A 22,037-nucleotide genomic window follows, 5' to 3' on the forward strand; every position below is an offset into this window, starting at 1 on the left:
TTGAGCTCCCATCTCAAAAAGATTCCACCGTCCCTCATATCACCACCCTGGGGACCAAGCTTCTAGCATCCAACCCCTTGAGGGACGGACCATTTCCAGACCTCAGCAGCCTGCTTCTGACTGATGAATCCCCTTCTAACACTAGGAGCAGAAATACACCGGGATGTTTGCGATGACTGAGCGGGGCCACGGCAGCAATGTGAGAGGGATCCAGACTGAAGCCACCTTTGACCTCTCGGCACAGGTGAGGATTCACCATTCTTCTTTTTAAAAGATTTATTTAGTTTTATTGGAAAGTCAAATTTACAGAGAGAAGTAGAGACAGAGAGAAAGATTTTCTGTCTACTGGCTCACTCCCCAAGTGGCAGCAATGGCTGATGTTGAGCCAACTCCTGAGCCAGGAGTTTCTTCCAGGTCTCCCACACAGGTGCAGGGTCTCAAGGGTTTGGGCTGTTCTTGACTGCTTTCCCAGGCCACAAGCAGGGAGCTGGATGGGAAGTGGAGCAGCCAGGACAGGAACCAGCACCCATATGGGATCCTGGCACATGCAAGGAGAAAATTTTAGCCACTAGGCTACTGTATCAGGCCCAGGATTTGCCATTCTACAGTTCAGTGCCACAAGTGGCCTGGGCAGATCAGACTTCACTTCCTGGGTTCAGAAACTTCGCTTTCTGGGTCTTTGCACCTGTGGTATGGCTGTCCTCGAGGAGGAGCTCAGATTCAAAGTGCATGTGTAAATGTGCAGTTAAAGTGGATGTGTGCCCAGGTTTCAGGAATCTGACCTCAGCCAGTACTTCTACTCTACCTGCCATGGGCTGGGCATGCTCCATGTGGCTCACATGCCCTTGTCAACTCAATCCCTGTGGCAGCTCCATGATAATAGTGCTGAAGCTGTTTGCAGTCCCTCCTAGGAGTCACAGAATTAGAAGAGGTAGTTCTGTGGGCACACTTTTTTGCACTGGGGCAGGATAATTCCTTAACCAGGAGCCAAATCCTCCAGGACGGTATGGTCATACCTCAGTGTCCGCAGGAGACCGGTTCCAGGACACCCCGCAGAGACCAAAGTCCCTCATAGAACATTCTGTAGCACTTGCATGGAAATCCTCCTGCATGTTTCAGTTCCTCTCCAGCAGCCAGCACAATCTGATTCTGTGTCTCTGTTGGTGACGCTGGATTGTTTAGGGAGCAGCCAGAACAAAAAAGCCCATAGATGCTCGGTATAGTCATTGATTTTTTCCCCCCTTTTTTCTGATCTTTTTGATTCATGGTTGTATCCATGGAACTTGCTGGTACCGAATGCCAGTGGTTTCAAGGGAACGTTTGGGAGTGGGGCCTGCAGTAGCAGTTGACACAACAACCAAAGCTTCTCTAATCATTCTTACCTTGTCTATCCCTTCCATATGTGGTATACTCTGATCTTTCTTCCCATTTCTCTCTCTTCCCTTCCCTTTTGTTTATTGTTCTTTCTTTTCCTTTACTTCCTATCAATTAAAAACATGTTGATCAAGGCTCTGTATATCGGGTTCTGTGCAGCCTAGGGTCGCCGGCAGCACTTGAATACTCAGCTCTGCCATGCTCCCTTCTCCAGCAGCTCCTCCTTGCTGAGTTAATAAAGCAACCATTTACCTACTTTCCTTCCTATTTGCTTGTATTGGGCATTCCTAAGGACAACAAAGGAATCAGTAAATCTTCAAGTTCTTCCTGGAATGACTCTTTGTACATCTCTGTAAGCAGGAGCCTGCTTGTCGGCTGCGTTGCGTGACTGTGGGCACTTAGTCTGTTCTTCATTTTCTCTGTTTCTTTATTCCTTCCTGACAGAAGAATAGAGGGAGAGAAAGAGATGGGGACCAAGATCCAGGCACTTGACCTGGGTCTCTCATCTCGGTGGCAGGGATCCTGGTCACTCAAATCACCACCCCTGCTTCCCAGGGGCTCCAGGAGGCAGGAGTCCAGAGTCAGAGCTGGGTATGGAGCCCTGGTGCTCTGTCTTGGGAGTGGGAGTATTAACCACCTTGGCAGACACCTACCCCTAGGCTGGATTTTTGTTAGCAGGCTTTCCTGGCCGTGGATGCTGGTTAGAGATTAGGCTTCACAGTGACAAAGGGCTGTTTGGGGAGATGTCTTGCAGACCCTCCTGCCCTGGTGTGACTTCTCTATGGTAGCCAAAGGTGTCCAGGGCTCAGGAAGGACAAGAGTCAGTGCTTCCGTTTCTGAGCCCTCACTGCATGTCCTGTCCTGTATCCAGCCCTGTCTGCATGGTGTCCAGTAATCCTTCTCAGCCACAATCCCAGAAACACAACATTGAGGGTCCTTAGATTAGTCCCAGTGTGCAGGGGTAAACACTGTGTCAAATGTCCTAACACCTTATTACTGCCTCTGCTTTATAAAGACAGGGAAACTGAGGCTTACAGAGGCTAAGAAATGGGCTCTGACTACACAGTTCATGAGTGAGCCTTAAGTTCCAGTGGGACGGCTCCTGACAGTGTGGCTTCCCCACCAGTGACAGTGATGGATTCTGGCTCACCAACTTTTCCTCTCCCCAAGCCATGGCATTGAAGTCACCTTGCTGTCATTCATGGAATGGAAAAAGAACAAAAACAAACCCCACAATTCCAATTTATTTGTTTCTTCTTAACATGATTTTTTTTTTCCCTTACAAAAATAATTTTCTGTGCTGGTCTCATTTTCCCCAAACAGCATAAATGATTTAGCTACCTGGTGGGCCCCAGCAGCTGCCACTTTCTGACAGGGGAGTTGCAAAGTTGAGACTGTAATGATGGGGAGACCCTGGAGGACGCTGTCTCCTGGGGAAGGGGGCGGGAAGGAGAAACCGCACGCTCATCACAGACACACGGCGACCAGGACTGACAGCGGGAATGGGTTTCTCCCTCCGCTGGTTTCTGTATTTTCCCCTTCATTTCCTCTTGAAATCGTCAGAGCTGATGAAATGAGCATTTTGTCCCTTAAGGACTATTTAAATCTCTTACACTTTTTGGTTATTCGTGCCTGCAGGTTGGTGGTTTGAATTTTGTTTGGAGGAGGGGCTGGGATTGCATAGAGACAGAAAGAGGCAAAGAGGCGGGAGAGAGCTTGCTCTTTACACGGTATGCTGAATAGCAAAGGTACCTGAGGCTGTGAGCTGCCTGGGCCAGGCCATCACTTTGTCATTATGTGGGACAGATAATCATGGCAGTTACCAGCATGCATGGTGTGCGTTCTTTAAATCCAACTCTAACTGCTGCGTTTTGGCAGATGTAAACTTTCCAAAACAAGACTTGTGCCAGAAGTGACGAAGCTCCTTTCCTGGATGTACAGGATGGTGGCGGGACCCATGGCACTCTGCTCTCTCCCAGTCCTAGAAGATCTTTTGTCCTTGGCTGGTTTCCTTTGTTGCTTCCATTCCTTTCCCTGAAGGGTGAGCCTCTCTCCTCAGCACTGTTTTGCTGTTTCTCTCCCAGCACTGCCCCCAAGCTCAAGTTAACTTGTCACTCTGTGAAGTCCGAGCTGGCCCGACAAAACAGCGGCGGCCTCCTGAGAATTCTCTGAAAAAGATTCAACTTATCCTTATCTGTTTATAGTTCTGAAAAGCTATTGCACGTGCTAAACGTTTCCCCACGCAAACATGTGTCAGAGAATGTTTTGTTAGGCTTCAAGACTGTATTTTTTGGCCTAAGGGAAAGTACAGTCTGTAATTCATAATCTGAAATCTGAGCTAATCTTTGCATGATCAATAGCTTGTTGGTTTCGTTCAGCCACGTCTTCAATATTGATAACTCTGATTGTAAGTAGAAATTCAGCTCTCTGCCATTCTGTCATTTGTCCTGCTCCCTCCTTCCACCCCCACCGCCCATCCCACATTAGTCCCTCCTGAGTCACACACTGGAGGGTGACCCACGTGTTGAGTGAGATGGGGGACAGCTCTCGCATAGTGATCTGCTTCCAGAGCGGGGCAAGCAAGACCATGCCCGAGCAGAGAGTGAACACAGACAAGAACCAGCCAAAACCCTGCATTTTTTTGCTGCTTTGTGAGCAGGGTTAGTGTCAGACCGTTTTGAAGTAGAATGAATCCTTGCTTGTGGCATGGGGACAGAATGGATGGCAATTCAACAGCTGCTTCCCTGGGGAGGGAGAGACTCGTCTCCAGCTGCTCTGTCCTTCAGGTCTGCACATGGCGACCTTGAGTGACTTTACGTGGTGGTTTGGGCAGCCAAGGGCTTCAGAAGGTGATTCGTCTTCTAAGCATGGAGGGAATAGGTCATGGTCGCCTACTGGTGTTGGTCCAAGTGGGCAGTTCTGGCCTTTCCTGACATGGTTGCTATTGAGAGAAGGACCTGTGTCACAGAGGCAGGGAAGTTCAGGGCCAGGGTCACTGTGGAGGCCAGTGAGTGGCAGAAGGCTTGTCTCGATAGGGTGAAGACAAAGCACTCAGATGTGAATTCTGGAATGACGCCGACGGGGCCCAGGTGACTGGCTGGTCTCTTGTTTGGTGGAAACATCCAACTGAGATGTTGGAGGAGGCTGCGGGTGTGGGGACAGCTGAAATGGCACCAGCCAGGCATTTGGAAGGGATTTGGTGTTGGGTTGTTTAAAATTGGGAACTTCTGCATAGAATGGCCCAGAGAAAGAAGCTGATAAATGAATACTTTGTAAAGTCCAGGCAAGCAGGCTCAACAACATGGCACACATCATTCTGATGTTATAAAGAAGAGACAGGAATAGTGAGTGAACAGTTTTTAAATTTTATATTTAAAAAAATTTAATTGGAAAGTCAGATATACGGAGATAAGGAAAGACAGAGACAAATATCTTCCATCCACTGATTCACTCCTTCAGAGGCTGCAATGGCCGGAGCTGAGCCAATCCGAAGCCAGGAGCCTCTTTCAGGTCTCCCACATGGGTGCAGGGTCCCAAAGCTTTGGGCCGTCCTCGACTGCTTTCCCGGACCACAAGCAGGGAGCTGGAAGGGAAGCGGGGCTGCCGGGATTAGAACCGGTGCCCGTATGGGATCCTGGGCGTGCAAGGCGAGGACCTTAACCACTGTGCCATCGCGCCGGGCCCGAACAGTTTTTTAAAAAACATATCTGTTTATTTATTCAATGTATTGAGGAGACAGACACACACATGCACAAGTATATATATATATATATATATATATATGTTGGAAAGTCAGATGATAGCACAGTGGCTCTGATGTCTTGCCATTGAGCCAGCCGACGGTGGCATCATGCGCAGGGCAAACCTGTGTCCATAGCACTCCTTGCACCAGGCCGTGCAGTTGCAAGAGCCACACTGAAGGAAATTCTCTGTCACTCTGCTGTTCTGTGCAGGAGTTTGTCGTTGACACGCCCTGTAAAGATGCCGAGAAGATGTACATTGGCAATGCCATGCACGGGAATTACGCTGCCGTCTTTGCCCAACTCATCATTCATGGAAAATCCCAAGGTTTGTCGCCCACACAGAGAACTAGAACCATTCTTTATTAGTAGCATTCAGGGGATACGCTTTCCTGAACCCCCACTTTTACCTCGTTAGGAATTCAGAACAAGCTTTCTGGTCCCATTTATCATGGCATTTTGATGTTCTGCATGATGATGCCAAATGTGCATAGACCTGAATGAACTTTTGGGGTCTAAATAAATTCATATCATTCCAGGGAATGAACACAGCTTTATTCACAGTTTTAGAAAGGAGGGTTTAATACGATCTCTATCTGCCATAGGTCCCCACTGTTTCATCGTCCCCATCCGGGATGGAAATGGAAACTCGTATCCAGGAGTGACAGCTGTTGATATGCTCCACAAAGAAGGTGGGTCTCCGGGCCACTCTCTCCTGCCTCCTTTCTTCCTCCATAGGAGATGCTAACCTCACTCACCCTCCCGAACAGAAAAGGTAGAGAAATGTTCCCCAGAAAAGAGAAATTAAGCCAAATTCAGTCTTTTCTGTACCTGGAGAAATGGATTGAAAAGAATAGCTTATTTGAGTGTAGAATTTTAAAAATCTGTTCTTTACAAAGGATTGTCAAGAATTTCATAGAAATGCATATTTTGAAAAAAATATTAGCCCTTTTGAAGTAGTTTGCTAGAGCTGGTAGAGTGCCCATTATCAGGGGATCACTCTCTTTTTGCTCCCAGCTTTTTTTTTTCTCAAGATTTATTTGTTTTTGTTGGAAAGTCAGATTTACAGAAAGAGAGAGGAAGATCTTCCGTCCACTGATTCACTCCCTAAGTGGCCGCCAAAACCAGGTGCCAGGAACTTCTTCCAGGTCTCCCATGTGGGTGCAGGGTCCCAAGGCTTTGGGCCATCCTCGACTGCTTCCTCAGGTCATAAGTGGGGAGAAGAGCAGCTGGGATACGACCTGAGCCTATATGGGATCCTGGCACAGGTAAGGCGAGGACTTTAGCCGCTAGGGTACTGTGCCGGGCCCTCTCCCAGCTTCTTGAATGTTCTAGGCATCAGGTAATTTTGACTGGGGTGCTGTTCCACATTTTCTCCCCTTCTTGGGCCTGTGGAACCTCAGAGGACTGCAGCTTTCATGCCCCAGGATCCCCGGCTCACCTCAGTGATGTCTGTGCTTCTGGGGTCCTGATGCCCCCTGAGAACTGATCATATGCATTGGTGTGCCAGGGCAGTGCCAATCACAGAAATGTGTTGTCTCATCATCCTGGAAGCTGGAGCCTGGGATCCAAGTGTTAGCAGGGCTGGTCCCTTCTCAGCACAATCCAGGAGGGCTCAGGCCCAGGATTCCATCATCCCTGGTGTACCTGTCTCCAGTTGCTGCCCTTCCGATCAGCTATATACGTGAAGGCCATCCCAACGACCTCACTTTATATCAGTTATCTCTGAGAAGACTGTCTCCAAGACATAAGGTCACAGCCATAGGAATTCATAGACTCTGTGTGTGTGTGTGTGTGTGTGTGTAAATACAGGCCTACTCAGGAAACCAGGCTGTGAGGCTGTGATTGGGGCTTCCACTGGCTGTCCTTGGCCAAGGTCAAGCCAAACTACATGAGGTAGTATGGAGGAGCAGCAAACAAAGAGGCAAGAAGGGCAGGGAGAGGTGTGAGAAGAAGAGCCTTTGGTGGGAGGGGGCTGGTCCCACCCCTCCCCAAGTGTTCACCCACAGGGACACCCCATCGAGTTGCACTGCCTTTGAATTTGCAGGGCTCCTGAGTGCCTTTGTCAGGGGGTGGCTGAGAGCCTACCTGGCCCTGGCACCTTGAAAGGGCCTCACATGTCAGGTGTTGCCCAGAGCAGAAGGGTGAGCTGTGTGTGTGTGAAGTTGTTCCAGGTGTTGAGAACCTTGACAACCACGGAGAAGTCTGCTTTGCTTTCCTTGAAGCTCCTCAGTGCTTACAAGGTGTGTCTTTGTCAAGGGGAGGTGTTCTGAAGAAAGGCACTTTCCCCAGCTGAAATCTCCCTAAGCTCTGGGCATTCGGTGGGCCCACATTGACAGGTGTCTGCAGCAAATGGCCCTGGAGGGTGTCTGGGTCCCAGGTCCTTGTGGCTGCTTTCCCACAGCTGGCGGGCCATTTGCTTTCAGCAGCTCAGCCTGTGAGTCCAGGAGGAAGCATTGGGAGAGGAAGCCTTTGAGTCCTACCTTCCCAGGGACAGAAAGCTGTCTGTCTAGAGCTATCTTTTCTGGGGAGTGCAGACAATTTTTTTGCATTCTTTTTTTTTTTTTACGAATTGGCATAGAATTGTGAATGTGAAATCATAAAGCATGTGTCTGTGACTGCTGCATTTCCATGGCTTCAGTAAGTGTGTGGAGATGCATATTGTGAGAAAACTGCATGCATTTCAACTTTTTTTTGTACCAAAAAAAAAAAAATCCATTTTTGCACAAACGTTTTGAAGTCTCTGTTCCATGTGTGATCAGATGGGAATAACTGGCATATTCATCACTCTTCCTTTGTTTTTGTAAAAGCAATTATTTGTGTATGGGGGCGAGAGAGAGAGAGAGAGAATATGTGAAAGTGATCTCCTGGCAACAGCTTCACTGCCCAAGTGCGTGCAACAGCTGGGGGCTGGGCCAGGCTGAAACTGGGACCTGGGAACCCAGTGCAGGTCTCTCACCTGGGTGGCATAGACAGCATTTCATGAACCAACCCTGTTGCTTCCCTGAGTGTGGGTTAGTAGGAAGCCGGGATTGAGGAGCAGAGCCAGGACTTGAACCAAGAAAGTGGAGTATCGACTGCAGGCCTCCCTCGTGACGTGTTAACCACCATAACCAGCACCTGCCCCTGCTTTTCTTTCTTACTCACAACCACTGCTGCCTGTACCCTGCAGAAGGAAATATATGTTCTCCTCCCTTCGCATAGGGGAGGAGTGAGCGGGCTACACGGGTCACACACTCAGACACAGCTTACCAGGGAGACGGTGTCCCCTCGAGCTTCCCAAATGCAATAGCACCAACAACTCAGGGCAAAAAAAGGACTGTGCATGTTAGCAGAGGCAGGCTTGGGAGGCTGCAGGTGCCTCTGCAGCTGCATTTTGTTTCTGTCCTCCCTAGGTTTGAATGGTGTGGACAATGGGATTTTAATATTTGACAAGGTTCGGATACCCAGGGAGAACCTGCTGGATAAGTAAGTAATTCCCCCCCTTGACTCAGGTGGCTGGGCCCATGACCTTTTTGTTCTCCCAAGCAGAAACCATGAACTTGGAACTCCATCCTGGTCTGCTATTTGGGTGGCAGGGGCCCCTATACTCCGGCCGTCTTCTGCTGCTTTCTCAGGGGCATTTGTAGGGACCTGGATTGGAAGTGGAGCAGCTGGGACTGGAACTGGCACTTCAATGGGATGCTGACATCACAGGCAGTGACATATCCTACTGTGCCACAAAACCTGCTCTGCACCAACATTTTTTTAAGAAGATTTATTTATTTTTATTACAAAATCAGATATACAGAGAGGAGGAGAGATAGAGAGGAAGATCTTCCGTCCGATGATTCACTCCGCGAGTGAGCACAACGGCCTGTGCTGTGCTGATCCGAGGCCAGGAGCCTCCAGGTCTCCCACACGGATGCAGGGTCCTAAAGCACTGGGGCTATCATCGACTGCTTTCCCAGGCCACAGGCAGGGAACTGGATGGGAAGTGGAGCTGCCGGTATTAGAACCGGCGCCCCAAAGGGATCCCGGCATGTTCAAGGCGAGGACTTTAGCCACTCTGCCACGCCGCAGGGCCCATGCACCATCATTTTTGATAGCACCCTTCAAAGACTGCTAAATCAACGGTCCATAAGTTATGTCAGCAGTTGCTTAATTGTCGGACCTGTGGGCTTTTGTTTCTCTGCAGTAAACTATTTAGTGCCTTTGTCTCCTTCGGGGGTGGTGACAGGTGAGGCATTCCCTGAAAGTTTCACAAGTTGTGATAACCACTGGTAGCTGGTGAGTCGGTGCCAGGACCGCACAGGGAGGCTAGGGTGGGTTCCACAGTGAGGTGGAGGTTCCACTGTCAGGTGTGTTCTGGGGGTGGGGCAAGGGGTTAATGGTGCTCTTTGCAAAGGCTACGAAGCACCATTGCTCTTCCTTGGTCAGCTGCATTTCATGTATCCTGTAAAAACCACAGGACTTAGTGATTGTACATCTTACAGGGCCAGGAATCAACGTGGGCATCACCAGCTCTCACCCTGCCTTCCATTGGGATTTTCCTGAAAAGTTCTGTTCCTTTGGGTGACAAGCAGGTAGATGTGAGAGTTGATGCCCAAAATTTACGAAAACATGTCCTGGAAACAGACACAGGGTGGAGCAATTCTGTTTCTTAAATCCCCACTGCCCACCGTGACTTGGTGGGAAAGAAAATTGAAACAACAGAAACCTCCGTGTGGTTGTCCTGGTGGGTGCTGAAGGGTCACCTCCTGGAGCCACCAGGGTCCCAAACAGCAGATCTGAGGATGCTAACCCCGTCCCCTGGCGGTGCCTGCCTTTCCCAGTCACTCATCAGCCTCATCCATCTTTGAGAATTGGGACATGAGGGGAAAGCCACAGAGGGAAGCTGGTGTGTGTCACCATGCAGGTGAGATTGTAGCAGTCCTGTCAGTTCTCTGCCAGGGGCTGGACCATGAGCTGAGCACTCATCCAATGCAGTGTCAGTGAGAGAGAAAAACGATAGTGTGCTAAACTGATGGTGAAAAACATGAGGATACATAGAGTCTGTCTTTGGTGAGCGATGTTTGATTCTTTTGTGATTCCATTGGCCTTTTGACTGCAATCCACACTCCCCACACTACTGAGTAGCCATGGCAGCACAGGTTTGAGGGAGGAGCCCCTGTGACTCTCACAGGGTTGGTTCCTCACTTGGTTAAAATCTGGGCCAGTCCATAGCTGTGTGAATTCAGTGCCATTCCCAGGTGTCTTCATGAGAGGCAGAAATTGAAAAATAGACTCAGAAATTTGTATGGAATTACAAGAGACTCTGAGGAACCGAAAGTATATTTTTAAATTTGGGATTTGAAAAACATACTGCAAAACTACAGCAATTAGGACAGTGTGGCAGTTCATAAGGACAGGTGCAAGCATTATGGGATAGAATGTGGAGTCCAGGAAGACATCCTCATGTCCAGGGGAAGGTCACGTCCTTGTTGTCCTCATACTCGTGTCCTGCTGAGAGGCAGGTGGGTGGTGCTGCATAACCTACTCTTGCTTCGTATGAATGGAGCCTTTCTCAGCAGGCCCTGGGGAGACACCGGCCCCTCCCCGCTTACTCCACCATTTGGCTTGTGGAGGAGGTTCTGGGACAGCGAAATCTGTGTATCCCGCCTCATGTTACGCTCTTCTTTCTTGATAACTCCCATCCTTCTCACTTCAGGTTTGGTTCTGTGACTCCAGACGGGCAGTACCACTCACCTATTAAGAACAAGAACACAAGATTCAATGCGATGCTGGCGGCGCTGACCCCTTCAAGATTAGCAGTGACTTTCCAAGCCATGGGCGCCATGAAGGTAGTTGACTCTTGAATTGACCTCCCTGTTTCAGGATGGAGGGCACCTGTGAGGGATTTCCAGGGGCCAAGCTTCTGGAGCCACGGTTGGTTGGTGGTGTATCCAGGGCCATAGTTTCTGGAATGTGCTGAGGAGCGTCTTTTGACCATGCGCCGGGAACACTTCTGCACCTTTCAGATGATGTCCCATGCATCTGCATTCCAGATGCATGTTCTTCATAGTGGAGACTGGGGAGAGCATGGGCCTTGTGGCCACAGGCCCATGGGACACGGTCCAGGAAGAGCTGTGGGTTTAGGTCAAGCCTGTCTGTTGGAAACGGCGGCCAAGAGCTGGCCTGGGTGGGCAAGGTCTCGGCTGAGTTCATTGGCAGGTGTTGATCCTCCTGGGGCTGTGTGGGCATAGGCATTCATGGTTCACAAGGCCAGACTTCAGCAGCCATCTCTGCCTCCCCTTGCTTGCACCCTCTCATCATCTAGTTTGAAAAGAACAGCCGGGAGAAGCTCTGGGCAGCCTCCCCTTCCCCCTGCTTCTTTCACACTCTTTCCTCTCTGGGTCCTCTCTGTCTCTTTGGATAAGGGGGAGAGCCTGGTCCCCTGCGCCTGGTGAAACTGGAATGGAACTAAGGCTCCCCAGGAGTGTGTACACATGGCTTGATTTCAGGATCCTGCCAGGAAGGAGTGTTTTTCTTTTAAGATTTATTATTGGAAAGGCAGACTTACAGAGAGAGGGAGAGACAAAAAGATCTTCCTTCTGCTGGTTTACTCCTCCAAATGGCTGCAGCAGCTGGAGCTGAGCCAGTCTGAAGCCAGGAACCTCTTCCAGGTCTCCACCATGGATGCATGGTCCCAAGGCTTTGGACCATCTCTGCTGTGTTTTTCCAGCCACAACAGGGAGCTGGATGGGAAGTGGAGCAGCCGGGACACGAACTGGAGCTTGTATGGAGTCCTGGCATGTGCAAGGCCAGGATTTACTCACTGAGCCATTGTGAAGGAGTGAATTTCATTCACCCAATTTCACATGTGACATTGGCTGCAGTGGCCTCAATAATAAGAAAATCCTTCCTTATTCCCTCTCAGGGGTCTGCTTCATACCCCGCCTGTCCTGGCCCCAGCTTCCCCCACGTTGCCTTTCCTGCTGGTGAGTGTGGCCAAGACAGAGAACCTAACCCACCTGTGGCCTGGTTCCTGTGCTTTGCTTTGCTGGGGCCTTCTCCACTTTAGTTCTGCAGCCCCTTGTCAGGAGTGGCTCAGCCAAATTCAGCTGATGGAGGAGGCTCCAGATGCTGAGCAACTTGGGGTTTCTCCAGCAGGTAGAGGAAATTCTTGCAGCCACCTTGAGATCCTCCCCCGCCTCAAAAAAAAAAAAAAAAAAAGGTAGGAGAGAAGTCAGATGGATTCAAAGAGGAGCTGGAACGAGGGGATTGTGGCTGCGACACCTGCAGATATCCCTTCTAATCTCAGTGGCCTGACTGCGGGGCCTTCAGAGGATAGCGCTGGGTGCACATTAGGAGTTTTGAGGGCTGCTGGGAGCCTGTGCTCTGGCCAGTTTCGGAGTAGGTGAAGATAAGTGAGGATATCCATGCTGTACTGCCAGCAGCCCCAAGCACTGCCGGAGGCCCGTGGTAGGATTGTGCAGGGTCAGGTGTCGAGTAGTGCCAATGAAGTGCTGATGAAGCAGGAGTGGTGGGTTCCTGGAGCCAAGACTTGGTCTTCTGTGTTGCCCAGGCCGGGAGAGGAGACAGATGGGGTGACTGTGCAGGTTCCCGTTAGTCATTCTGCTGAGCCCCCAGGAGGCTTGGGTGTGTGCCTCTTGTGCACACCTCATTCGTGGCAGTGTAGGGCTGTGGCCATGAACCTGTGTTCTGACACTGGAGAACCCTGGACTCACAGCTCATCTTGGCCATGACCAGCAGGTGGGGCCAAGTCGGCAGTTTGCTCTGAGCCTCTTCCTCTGTGAGATGAGGCTCAGCCTGCTGGTGAGGCACGAGGAAGGCCTGGTGCCAAGAGAGTGCGCCCTAGCTCAGCTGTGACTGCTGCTGTGGTTACCAGGCAGATGGAGGTTGCCTGCAGTACAGGGGTCGGTGGGTTTTGCTGGGACTATGTGCCTGACTTTGACCTTGGCCTCCAGGCAGCAAGGGTCTCAAGAGCTCAGGGAAGGGGCAGAGTGTCCCGTAGATTCCTGGGTGCCTGGAACAAATCATGTTACCCAGTATTGGCATTAATTCTGTCTATGTGTTGCCAGGCAGTGGGGAGCCGTCACACAGGGCCTGGTTCACACACGTCTGGCATCCCCCTGCTGGGCAGTGACTCAAGCCGCTGTGATATCACAGTGGGCCTGGCTAGTGAGAGTGACCTCACTGGCCTTGCTGGCAGCTTCTGTTCTACGGCTTGAGCACATGACATAACGCTTTGCCAGCTGAAACCCAAGGCTGTCCTGCTTTTGCCTTGCTGGCTGATGAGTGGAAAAATGGCTCTCTCTCTCTCTCATGCATTCTTGGGGTATTAGGCAACTGTTGCTGCTGCTCTCCGTGGTGACATTTGCTCAAGGCCGAGCATGCCTGGTGCTTTCAAACTTGGCCCTGATGTCTGTCTTCTCTCCATTCTATGGCATTCTGCAGCACTTTCAGACTTCCTCTCAAAGTCTGGCCTCACTTAGCTGTCCTCCAGTTTGTGTCCAAAATGCCAGGCCCAATGAAGCCATCCGTAAGAACACAGGGAAGGGAAATGAAGACGCAATGTGGGAGGATTCTGAAGACCTACTTGGCGAGGCTGGGAGGCCTTTGCCCAAAAAGAGAGCTGGGGACACCATCATGGGTGTGGGAAGTCTGGGAGGCTGAAGAGGGTCAAACCACCCACTGGGGTTTACCTTCCCTGGACAAAAACAGTAAGGCAAAGTGGTCACCATCTCCACGAGCAGCACCCTGAAGCTTTCACAGTTGGAATGGTCCAGGAGTGGGGGTCCATTTCTCATTGCTGTGGACTCTGTCTCCAGCAAGGGCCCAGATACTGCTGGTGCTACAGTTGGGCACCTGAAGAAACTCTGGATGTGACACACAGATGCAGGTGCAAGTCCTCAGTACCACCCTGGCCATCTTGTCACCACCATGGATGGCCTCCAGGCTCCCAAAGATCAAGTCCCAAGCTCTTGTTCTGTCTCCAGGGCCCCGTGTGACCCTCTCAGCCTGTCCTCCTCTCATTGACCTCACTTTGGTGACTTTCCTGTGTCATGCGTGGTCGATCTTGCTCAGGGCTGATTTTCATGTACAACCTCGGAGATCCTACAGCTGGCCTTTCCTCAGTGAGTCTGTTCTGCCCCCAGGACGCTGAACTCTAACCTGCAGAGTTATTGTGCTTCCAGCCAACAGATGGCTGTAAGAATCCCACAAAGGATTAGGGCTTCAATACGTACAAGTTTGGCAGTCCATAACATATGGCTGCCACCTGTGTCACTTTACTTGGGGACAGGGTGTGTGAAGTTTAATGAGAGCATAGGGATGTGGCCCTAACTCCCTAAGATTGTTGTCCATGCATCAAGAGATGGCTGCACATTTGGAGGACACGCCATGGGAAGACAGCCAGACAGTGGTCAGGTCTGCAACCCAGTGAGACAGGCCATACTGGAGACCAACCCCACTGGCCTCCAGAGCTATAAGAAAAGATATTTCCTTTGCTTAAAATCCCTGAGTTTGTTACAGAAGCCTGAGCAGACAATGCCTCAACAGAAGGTCTTTAAACTATGCGTTTTGGCATATCAGGTAATCCTCCACCCGAGGCACTGACATCCAATATGGGTTCATTTTTCTGCTGCTTCACTTCTGATCCTGCTCCATGCTTATGGCCTGAGAAATCAGTGGTGGATGGCCGAAGTCCTTGGGACCCTGCATCCAAGTAGGAGACCTGGACAAAAACTCCTGGCTCCTGGCTTTGGATTGTTCTAGCTCTGGCCATTGCAGCCATTTGATGAGTGAACCAAAGGATGAAATCAATCTCTCTCTGTGTAAATCTGCCTTTCCAATAAAATAAATGAATCTTAAAGAAGAAGGCCATTGGCTGGCAGTGAGTATGGGAGGTGTGGGGAGGGCCTCCCTGCCAGGTGTCCATACAGGCTACAATGCTGGTGGGCTCCTCATCCTTACCTCACTCCAGTGCCCAGCGCTGAACCTGGCAGAGGAGCTGCCCGACAAAAGGCTGTGCTGTGGAGTTGATGGGCTCACCATGCACAGAAGCAACTGGGAGACTGTGTTTCCTTCCAAAACCATTGTGAAGCCTTCAAGAGCACCAGCCTGTGGGGGTTGGCCTCCTGTCTCTGCCTGACCTCAGCCAGTGGCAGTGCCCTGAAGACAGAGCTGTGGGGCTGAGCGAGCTGACCCTCATGGAGAGCTTCATGTACCAGTACCAGTGTGCACCCCATCCTTCATACACACAGGCTGTTACCGTGGGACATGGAGGCTTGCACAATAAAGCTCAAGTTCACTGGTGATTCAAAGCATCAAAGGATGCTTATTTCTCTGCCTGTCCACTCATCCTCCCATCTGTTCATTCCCCTGTCTGCCACCCATGCATGCATGCATGCATGCATCCATCCATCCATCCATCCACCCATCCATCCATCTATCCATCCATCTATCCATCCATCCATCCATCCATCCATCCATCTATCCATCCATCCATCCATCTATCCATCCATCCACTCATCCATCCACCCATCCATCCATCCATCCTTCTGTACACTCAAGCGTTCACCTATCCAATCATCCATCCATTTATCCATTCATCCATTCATCTTTCCACCCACCCCATTACAAAGATTCTGGACACCAGGATGATCATTTCGTCTGTGACTTAGTAGCCAATGGGGGAGTTATGGCATCATGTATGTGAAAACAGTCGCCTACCTGGTAGACACTGCATTTTGGAGAAACTCTGCAAGCTGGCGTGTGGAAGAGGTCTGGCTCTGGAGGATGGTGTGTACATCTTTCAGCAGCAACGGGCTGGTTAAGAGACCTTCCTGCAGAGGCTTGCCTCCAAGGGGACTCAGTAAAGCAGGGCGGGTAGAGGTGCAGGTCTCTCATGAGGAGCATGTAACGTGCAGCGTAGCCGTGCATGCAGGGAGCAGGCTGTGTGCACCCCAGCTAATGCCCTGAACACCTATGACCTGTGCAGTGTGTATTGCACAGCAGTCGGTGAGGCTAAGTCCACTAATGCTTACTGTTACGCACACGTGTGTGATGTGACTGGTCCCCAAGCACCTGCTCACGCAGAGCTGTTATGGAGAGCTTCACTGAGGTGTTTCTCTTTGTAGATGTGTTGTGAGTACAGCGTCCAGACTGAAATTATTCCTCCTCTAGATCCTCACATACAGAGGTGCAGGATCTGCTCAGACGCTGGGGCGTCCTGTGGGATGAAGGATGAAGGATGCTACGTTGGGCTGCTCAGAGGGGCATCTGTGAAACCTGCGGTTGCCTTTCCTGGAGTGGAAACTTCCGGAGCTTCACCGCCAGAGGGCGGCAAATACCAACGATGAGTTGGCAGACGCGCTCCCTTGACTTGTATTTTACCTCTCTAGTTGGCAAGTGGCTAGGGTTACGCTGTGGTCATCAGTTTATTTGACTTCTTCTCAGCTGTGGGTGCCGAGCTTTAAAGGATGATCCAGGAAGGGAGAGTAGGTGTGCAGCAGCTGCACATCAATATTGTAAGTAAGCAGTAGAGTTATTTTGATGACTCTTCAGGGCATAATTTGACTCATCAGTGTCTTAAAAAAGCTCAAGTTGGCAGCATCTGCGGCGGGTATGAAAAAGGTGACTTTTTTGGTGGTGTTTCTAGGGTGGCTGCTTATGGTTTTAGCAACTGAAACACAAGTGGTTGTCGTCGTACCTACTCTCTTTCATTTCGCAAACCCCGAGAGCTGAAGGCAAGTGCAGCCAGAGCAACACACGATATGTGCATTCAGCATGGCTCTCTGGAGGAAATCCTACTCCGAATGTACTTCTGTTCCACGTGTGTGTGTCGAGGGCCTTCGTGTTAGCACTCTGGGCGTTGCCAAAGGTGACAGAGATGACGTGAAACAGACAGGTGCCCTCTGGGGCGGCCGTGGACAATGACCCTGCAGATGGCAATGGTGGCAGCGGGTATACTAAGGATGATGTGTCCTTTTTTTGGCAGGAAGGGACCTCAGAGGTCAGAATCAGGGGCGTATCTTGATGGAAACATTTATTTTTTAATGAAGATTTACCTTTTCTGTTTGAAAGGCAGAGTGCTGGTTCATTTCCCAAATGGTCATCATGACTGGGGCTGGGCCAGGCTGAAGCTAGGAGCCTGCAGCCCTATCCCAGTTCCTCATCTAGGTTCAGGGACCTGCCTACTTGGGCTATATTTTGCTATATATCCATCAGCATGGATTTGAATGGGAGGCAGAATAGCTGAGGCATGAACGCTGTTTTGATATGGGATGCGGAAGTCACAGGTGACAGCTTAACACGATGTTGACTCTGGAAACAGTTTCTCATGGAGGCCTCGGCTGTCTGGCACAATGACCCAGAAACTGGCACCCAGCCCTTCAGAGCTGATTTGACACTCTGGTCCCATCTGTGCGAGGACGCCTGGGGCACATGCTATGGACAAGGGGCTTTTCTCCGCTGTGGAAGAGGCAAGTTCTTGGGCATTCCGTCTGATGTGGCCCAGGCCCGTTAGATGTTTTTGACTGTGACATTTCAAAGGGCAGAGCTCCCTGTGATCAGGTCACCAGAGCTGAACAGGCCGTTTGTAAAGCCCAGCCCCCTCCAACGCTCCGATGGGGCCGTGGAGACTGTGAGGAGGGAGGCTCCCGCGTCCAGGTGTCCTGGGCTGGGCTCCCGCTTGGGCGTGGGTTTGCCTTCTGCTGCCCTGTCAGCCTGCTCACCTGAGACAGACAGGAAGGTGCTCAGGCTGTGGCCATGGGAGTGTCATCTCTTCACGGAGCCATGTCACCTTTCCCTTGGCACCTAGAGGGCAGATTGAGTGGCTGATGGCTGGGCCTCTGCCCTGAGAGGTTTTGCCTCTGACCCTTGGTATTCCTGGAAGCATAGGGACTTGGGAGAGGGCCCTGCTCCTCTCCTCCTTTCCTAGCCCCATTCCTTTGTCCCATCCCTCAGTGGATTCTGCAGAGGAAGGCAGTGATGTGGCCTCAGTCATGTAGCAGCTTGCCCATGATGAGTGTATCTACAGTATCGTTGGTGCAGTCCACACAGCAACCCTGTGTGACAGGTGCTGCTGTAACTCCCATTTCCCAGACAGGGAAACTGATGTGTACCTAGCATTTCTGGGCCTCACAGTGTGGTGCTGGGGTATAGCCCCTTCTCAGCTGAGCGGTGGCTTCTGTAGTCCTCAAGTGAAGGATGCTTTGGCTGCCCCACGTGAGCCTTGCTCACTGGCATTCCTGGACCACTTAGGGCACAGTTATATTTGCTTTTGTACCAAACTCAACCCAACCCAGTCCAACTGACTCCAACCCAACCCAACCCAACCCAATCAAACCAAAGACTTAAAAAAAATTGTTGTCCACACTTAAAAATGAGGTAATCCCACCCAAATTGGGATCTGGCTGATGCCAGATGTTAGTGCTGGGCTAGGATCTAAGCCCCCTTCCCAATGGTTTTCAGTGGCATTGCCGGCCTTGCTGAGAGCTGTGTCGGGGCGGGAGGAGGACTGAAGTCCTGGGATGGGGAGGAGGGCTGCTGAAAATGAGCGTTTATTCGGTGGGTGCAGGGGATTTTTTTTTTCTTGAGCTCAGTTCAGTGGGATGACTTGGACTGCATCTGCCCACTATAATGAAATTTATAATAAGCCAAATCCAGAGGGTTCACACTTGCTTGGATAAACCTCTAAGAGTGAAGTGGGCCATTTAAATTTGTCTCCAAAAAATCCTTATGGGTCCTATGGGGGCTAGTAAAATCACAATTAGTGTAAAATTTGTGAGTCATGATTTTTTAATCTAAAAATTTTATTTTTTAAAAAAATACATTTACTTATTTCAAAGACAGAATGCAAGAGATAGGTAGATGTTTTCCACCCTCTGGTTCACTCCCTAAGTGCCTGCGGTAGTCCAGGCTGGGCTGGCTGAAGCTGGAGCTGTCAGCTCCACCTGGGGCTCCCATGGCGTGGCAGGAACCCAAGCACGCGAGCCACTCTTTGCTGCTTCTTGTCCATCAGTAGGAAGCTGGACCGGAGCACAGCAGGCCCTCTGGCTCGGGGTAGAGGCAGCCCCGGCAGCAGCTTGAACTGCTTCTGCAGGCAGTTTTGCAGCTCTGCCACAGAAGCAAGAGCTAAGTTCACTCACACAGCACTGCACACCAGTGTTCCCTTTCGGTTCTCCCCTTCACAATGTTTGATTTTTAAATTATTATTATTATTTTTAAAAATTGTGTGTTTACCTATTTATTGGAAAAGTGAAGAGACAGAGTGAAAGGCGGATAGAGCTCTCATCACAAATGCCCGCAACAGCCAGGCCTGAGCCAGGCTGGACCCAAGAGCTGCAGACTCAGGTCGGGTTTCCCATATGGGGGGCAGGCACCTACGTGCTTCACTACTCGTCACCTTCCAAGGGTGCGCACTAGCATGGAGCCAGGCCTGGGAGCAGAGGGGCCAGGACTCCAACCCAGGCACTTTGCTGTGGGATGTGGGTACCTTCAGTACTGGGCCAGGGGCCCACCCCTACATCATTTTCAACTCTCAGGAGCCATCAGGTTGTCTATCAGCATGAAGGGTGTTCAAAATGTTCATGAAAACAGTCTATGTTCTAAAAAAAAAGTCCATGTAGATTTCAAACATTTTTTGCATAAAAGTAAACATCTTAGAGGTAGTAGTCGGGGCAGAGGGAGAGAGAGACAGAAACACTCTCATTTTGATTCACTTCCCAGATACCCACAATGACCAAGGCTGGGCTGCGTCAAAGGCAGGAGCCAGGACCTCAATCCAGATCCGTCACAGGGGTGGCAAGGACCCTGTTACATGAACCGCTGTGGCTGTCTCCAGCAGCCTGCCCCAGCAGGAGGCTAGAGCGAGATGCCAGGGATGGCTGTGCAACCCGGATACTGCTGTGTGAGGTGTTTCTCTCTTTGGCTTTTGACCAGCCTGACATATGTGCAAACATTTTTCTTGTTTTTCCTTTTGACAGCTTTTCCTTAACCCTTCCCTCGCACCCCCACATTGTCTTTTTCGTTGGCTTTCCTCTGGGTTTGTATGAACGAATGCTCCAGTTCCTGGTCCTGGAAGGATGTGTGGATGATGTTTCGGACCCTTAACTAGTGTTCTGAGATGCTGTGTGTTTGTGTCTTCATGCTTGAGCAATGGTTTAAATGGAATTTCTGGGTTGAAGATAATTGCCTCTCAACCCTCCCACCCTGCCAGACAGGTGCTGCTCCATGGTCTTTTAGCACCCAGTTATATTCCCCTGGGTCTGTCTGTCCGTCTTTTATCTCTGCAAGCTGGTTGTCTTAGGTATGTGAAAATCTCTCCATGACTGGTTAGGTCTGATTTTTCACTTATCCTGCCTGGCACCTGTTAGACTTTTCAATAGGACTAATATCTCTTTTCATTCTGGGAAATTTTCCTCTCACTGGTTCTTTGGTGATTCATTTTCCCCACCTCTTTCTCCATTTCATCAGGATTCTAATGATCTGGAGATTGAATTTTTTAAAATCTATTTTTATTTTGAATTTTGAATTATGTGGTATAGGCTGGGATTCCCCCCAAACTCCCACCCCCCAACAGATGTCCCCCCATTTTACTATAATTCTATCAGTCTCTTATTTAAGTGTACCCCGACATTGTTGGTACAGACAATGTCACAGTCCAGCATCCCGTTGTCTACACATGAATGGACTTTTTTTTTTTAAATAATAAGATTTATCTATTTATTTGGAAGGCAGAGTTATAGAAAGAGAGAGAGAGGAAAGATCTTCCATTCACTGGTTCACTCCCAAATGTGAGCAAGCTGAAGCCAGGAATCCAGAGCTCCGTCGGGTCTCCCCCGGGGGTGGCAGAAGCTCAGGCCCTCTTCCATTGCTTGCTGCATTGTAAGTGAAGGAAGCAGGACTCGAGGACTGGTGCCCACACGAGATGCTGGTGTCACAGCTTGCAGCTTAACATACTGGGCTACAATGCCCACCTTGGAGGAGGTTGGACTTTTTCTTGGGTGTTATCTGTCTTATTCCTGCCCCTACTCACATTCCCCTGTGGGTGTTGTTTATATCATGCATATTTTCTTGGTGTCATATGTTGAATTAGAGCAGTTATTTTTAATGTTTAAGAACATGTTCTCTTGTCTATTTTTTTTCTACAGCAATAAGTTCCTGTTTTCTGTATGCAGCTGCTCTGTAACCTCACACATAGCAAGTTTTATTTACTTGAAATGCAGAGAGATAGAGAGGGAGAGACCAACACACACACACACACACACACACACACACAATCTCCCATCTAGTGGAAGATCTCCCTAAATAGCTGCAGTGGTTGGGGCTGGCCCAGGCCAAAACCAGAATCTGGGAACTCCATCCACAGGTCTCCCATCCTTGTGGAAGGAATTCAAGTACTCAAACCATCTACTGTTGCCTTCCCAGGCACACTAGCAGGGAGCTAAATCTGAAGCAGAGCAGCTGGGACCTGAACCTACATTCTGAAATGGGATTCTGGCATCGCAGATGGCAGTTTAGTGTGCTTTGCCTCAACACTGCTCTGAGATTGCTCTCTAGGGTTCTGTTTCCCGAATGACCTGTATTTCCTGTGACAAGCGGGGCTTCATTAGAAGGATAGAGAGGGACTGGAAATAACTATTAATAGCAAATAGTAAATGCTGTAATGGTGTTGTGAGCAGGAGCAGAACCAAGGACGCGAAGGACAGCATAAGCCATCCGTGGAAGAATCCCCCAAAAAGCTCACGTGGAGCTCTGAGGGACTTAGAGAAACTGGTTGACAGAAGGAAGAAGGGCATTCTGGGCAGAAGGGAGACCAGACACACATACAGAGGAGTGAACCAGGGCGGTCCAGGGGGGATGAACAGAGAGCTTCATGTGACTGAGTTTCCATGCCTGCCTGGAGATCATGATGGGGATAAGCTGACTAGGCAG

At 50.1% G+C, this 22,037-nt stretch overlaps 1 protein-coding gene across 1 annotated transcript in view; it reads left to right on the forward strand.

Moving 5' to 3' along the window:
* Window positions 1-22,037, forward strand: part of ACOXL (acyl-CoA oxidase like) — a 284,350-nt gene that overhangs the window by 19,589 nt on the left and 242,724 nt on the right. Inside the window, 5 exon segments of the mRNA XM_040993353.1 lie at window positions 146-244; window positions 5,328-5,442; window positions 5,720-5,806; window positions 8,510-8,582; window positions 10,804-10,936. Of these exon segments, the coding sequence (XP_040849287.1) occupies window positions 146-244; window positions 5,328-5,442; window positions 5,720-5,806; window positions 8,510-8,582; window positions 10,804-10,936 (507 nt within the window).

This window comes from Ochotona curzoniae, unplaced genomic scaffold (assembly GCF_017591425.1).
Source record: "Ochotona curzoniae isolate NIBS_2020 unplaced genomic scaffold, NIBS_Ocur_1.0 contig_883, whole genome shotgun sequence".
Classification (NCBI taxonomy): Eukaryota; Metazoa; Chordata; class Mammalia; order Lagomorpha; family Ochotonidae; genus Ochotona; species Ochotona curzoniae.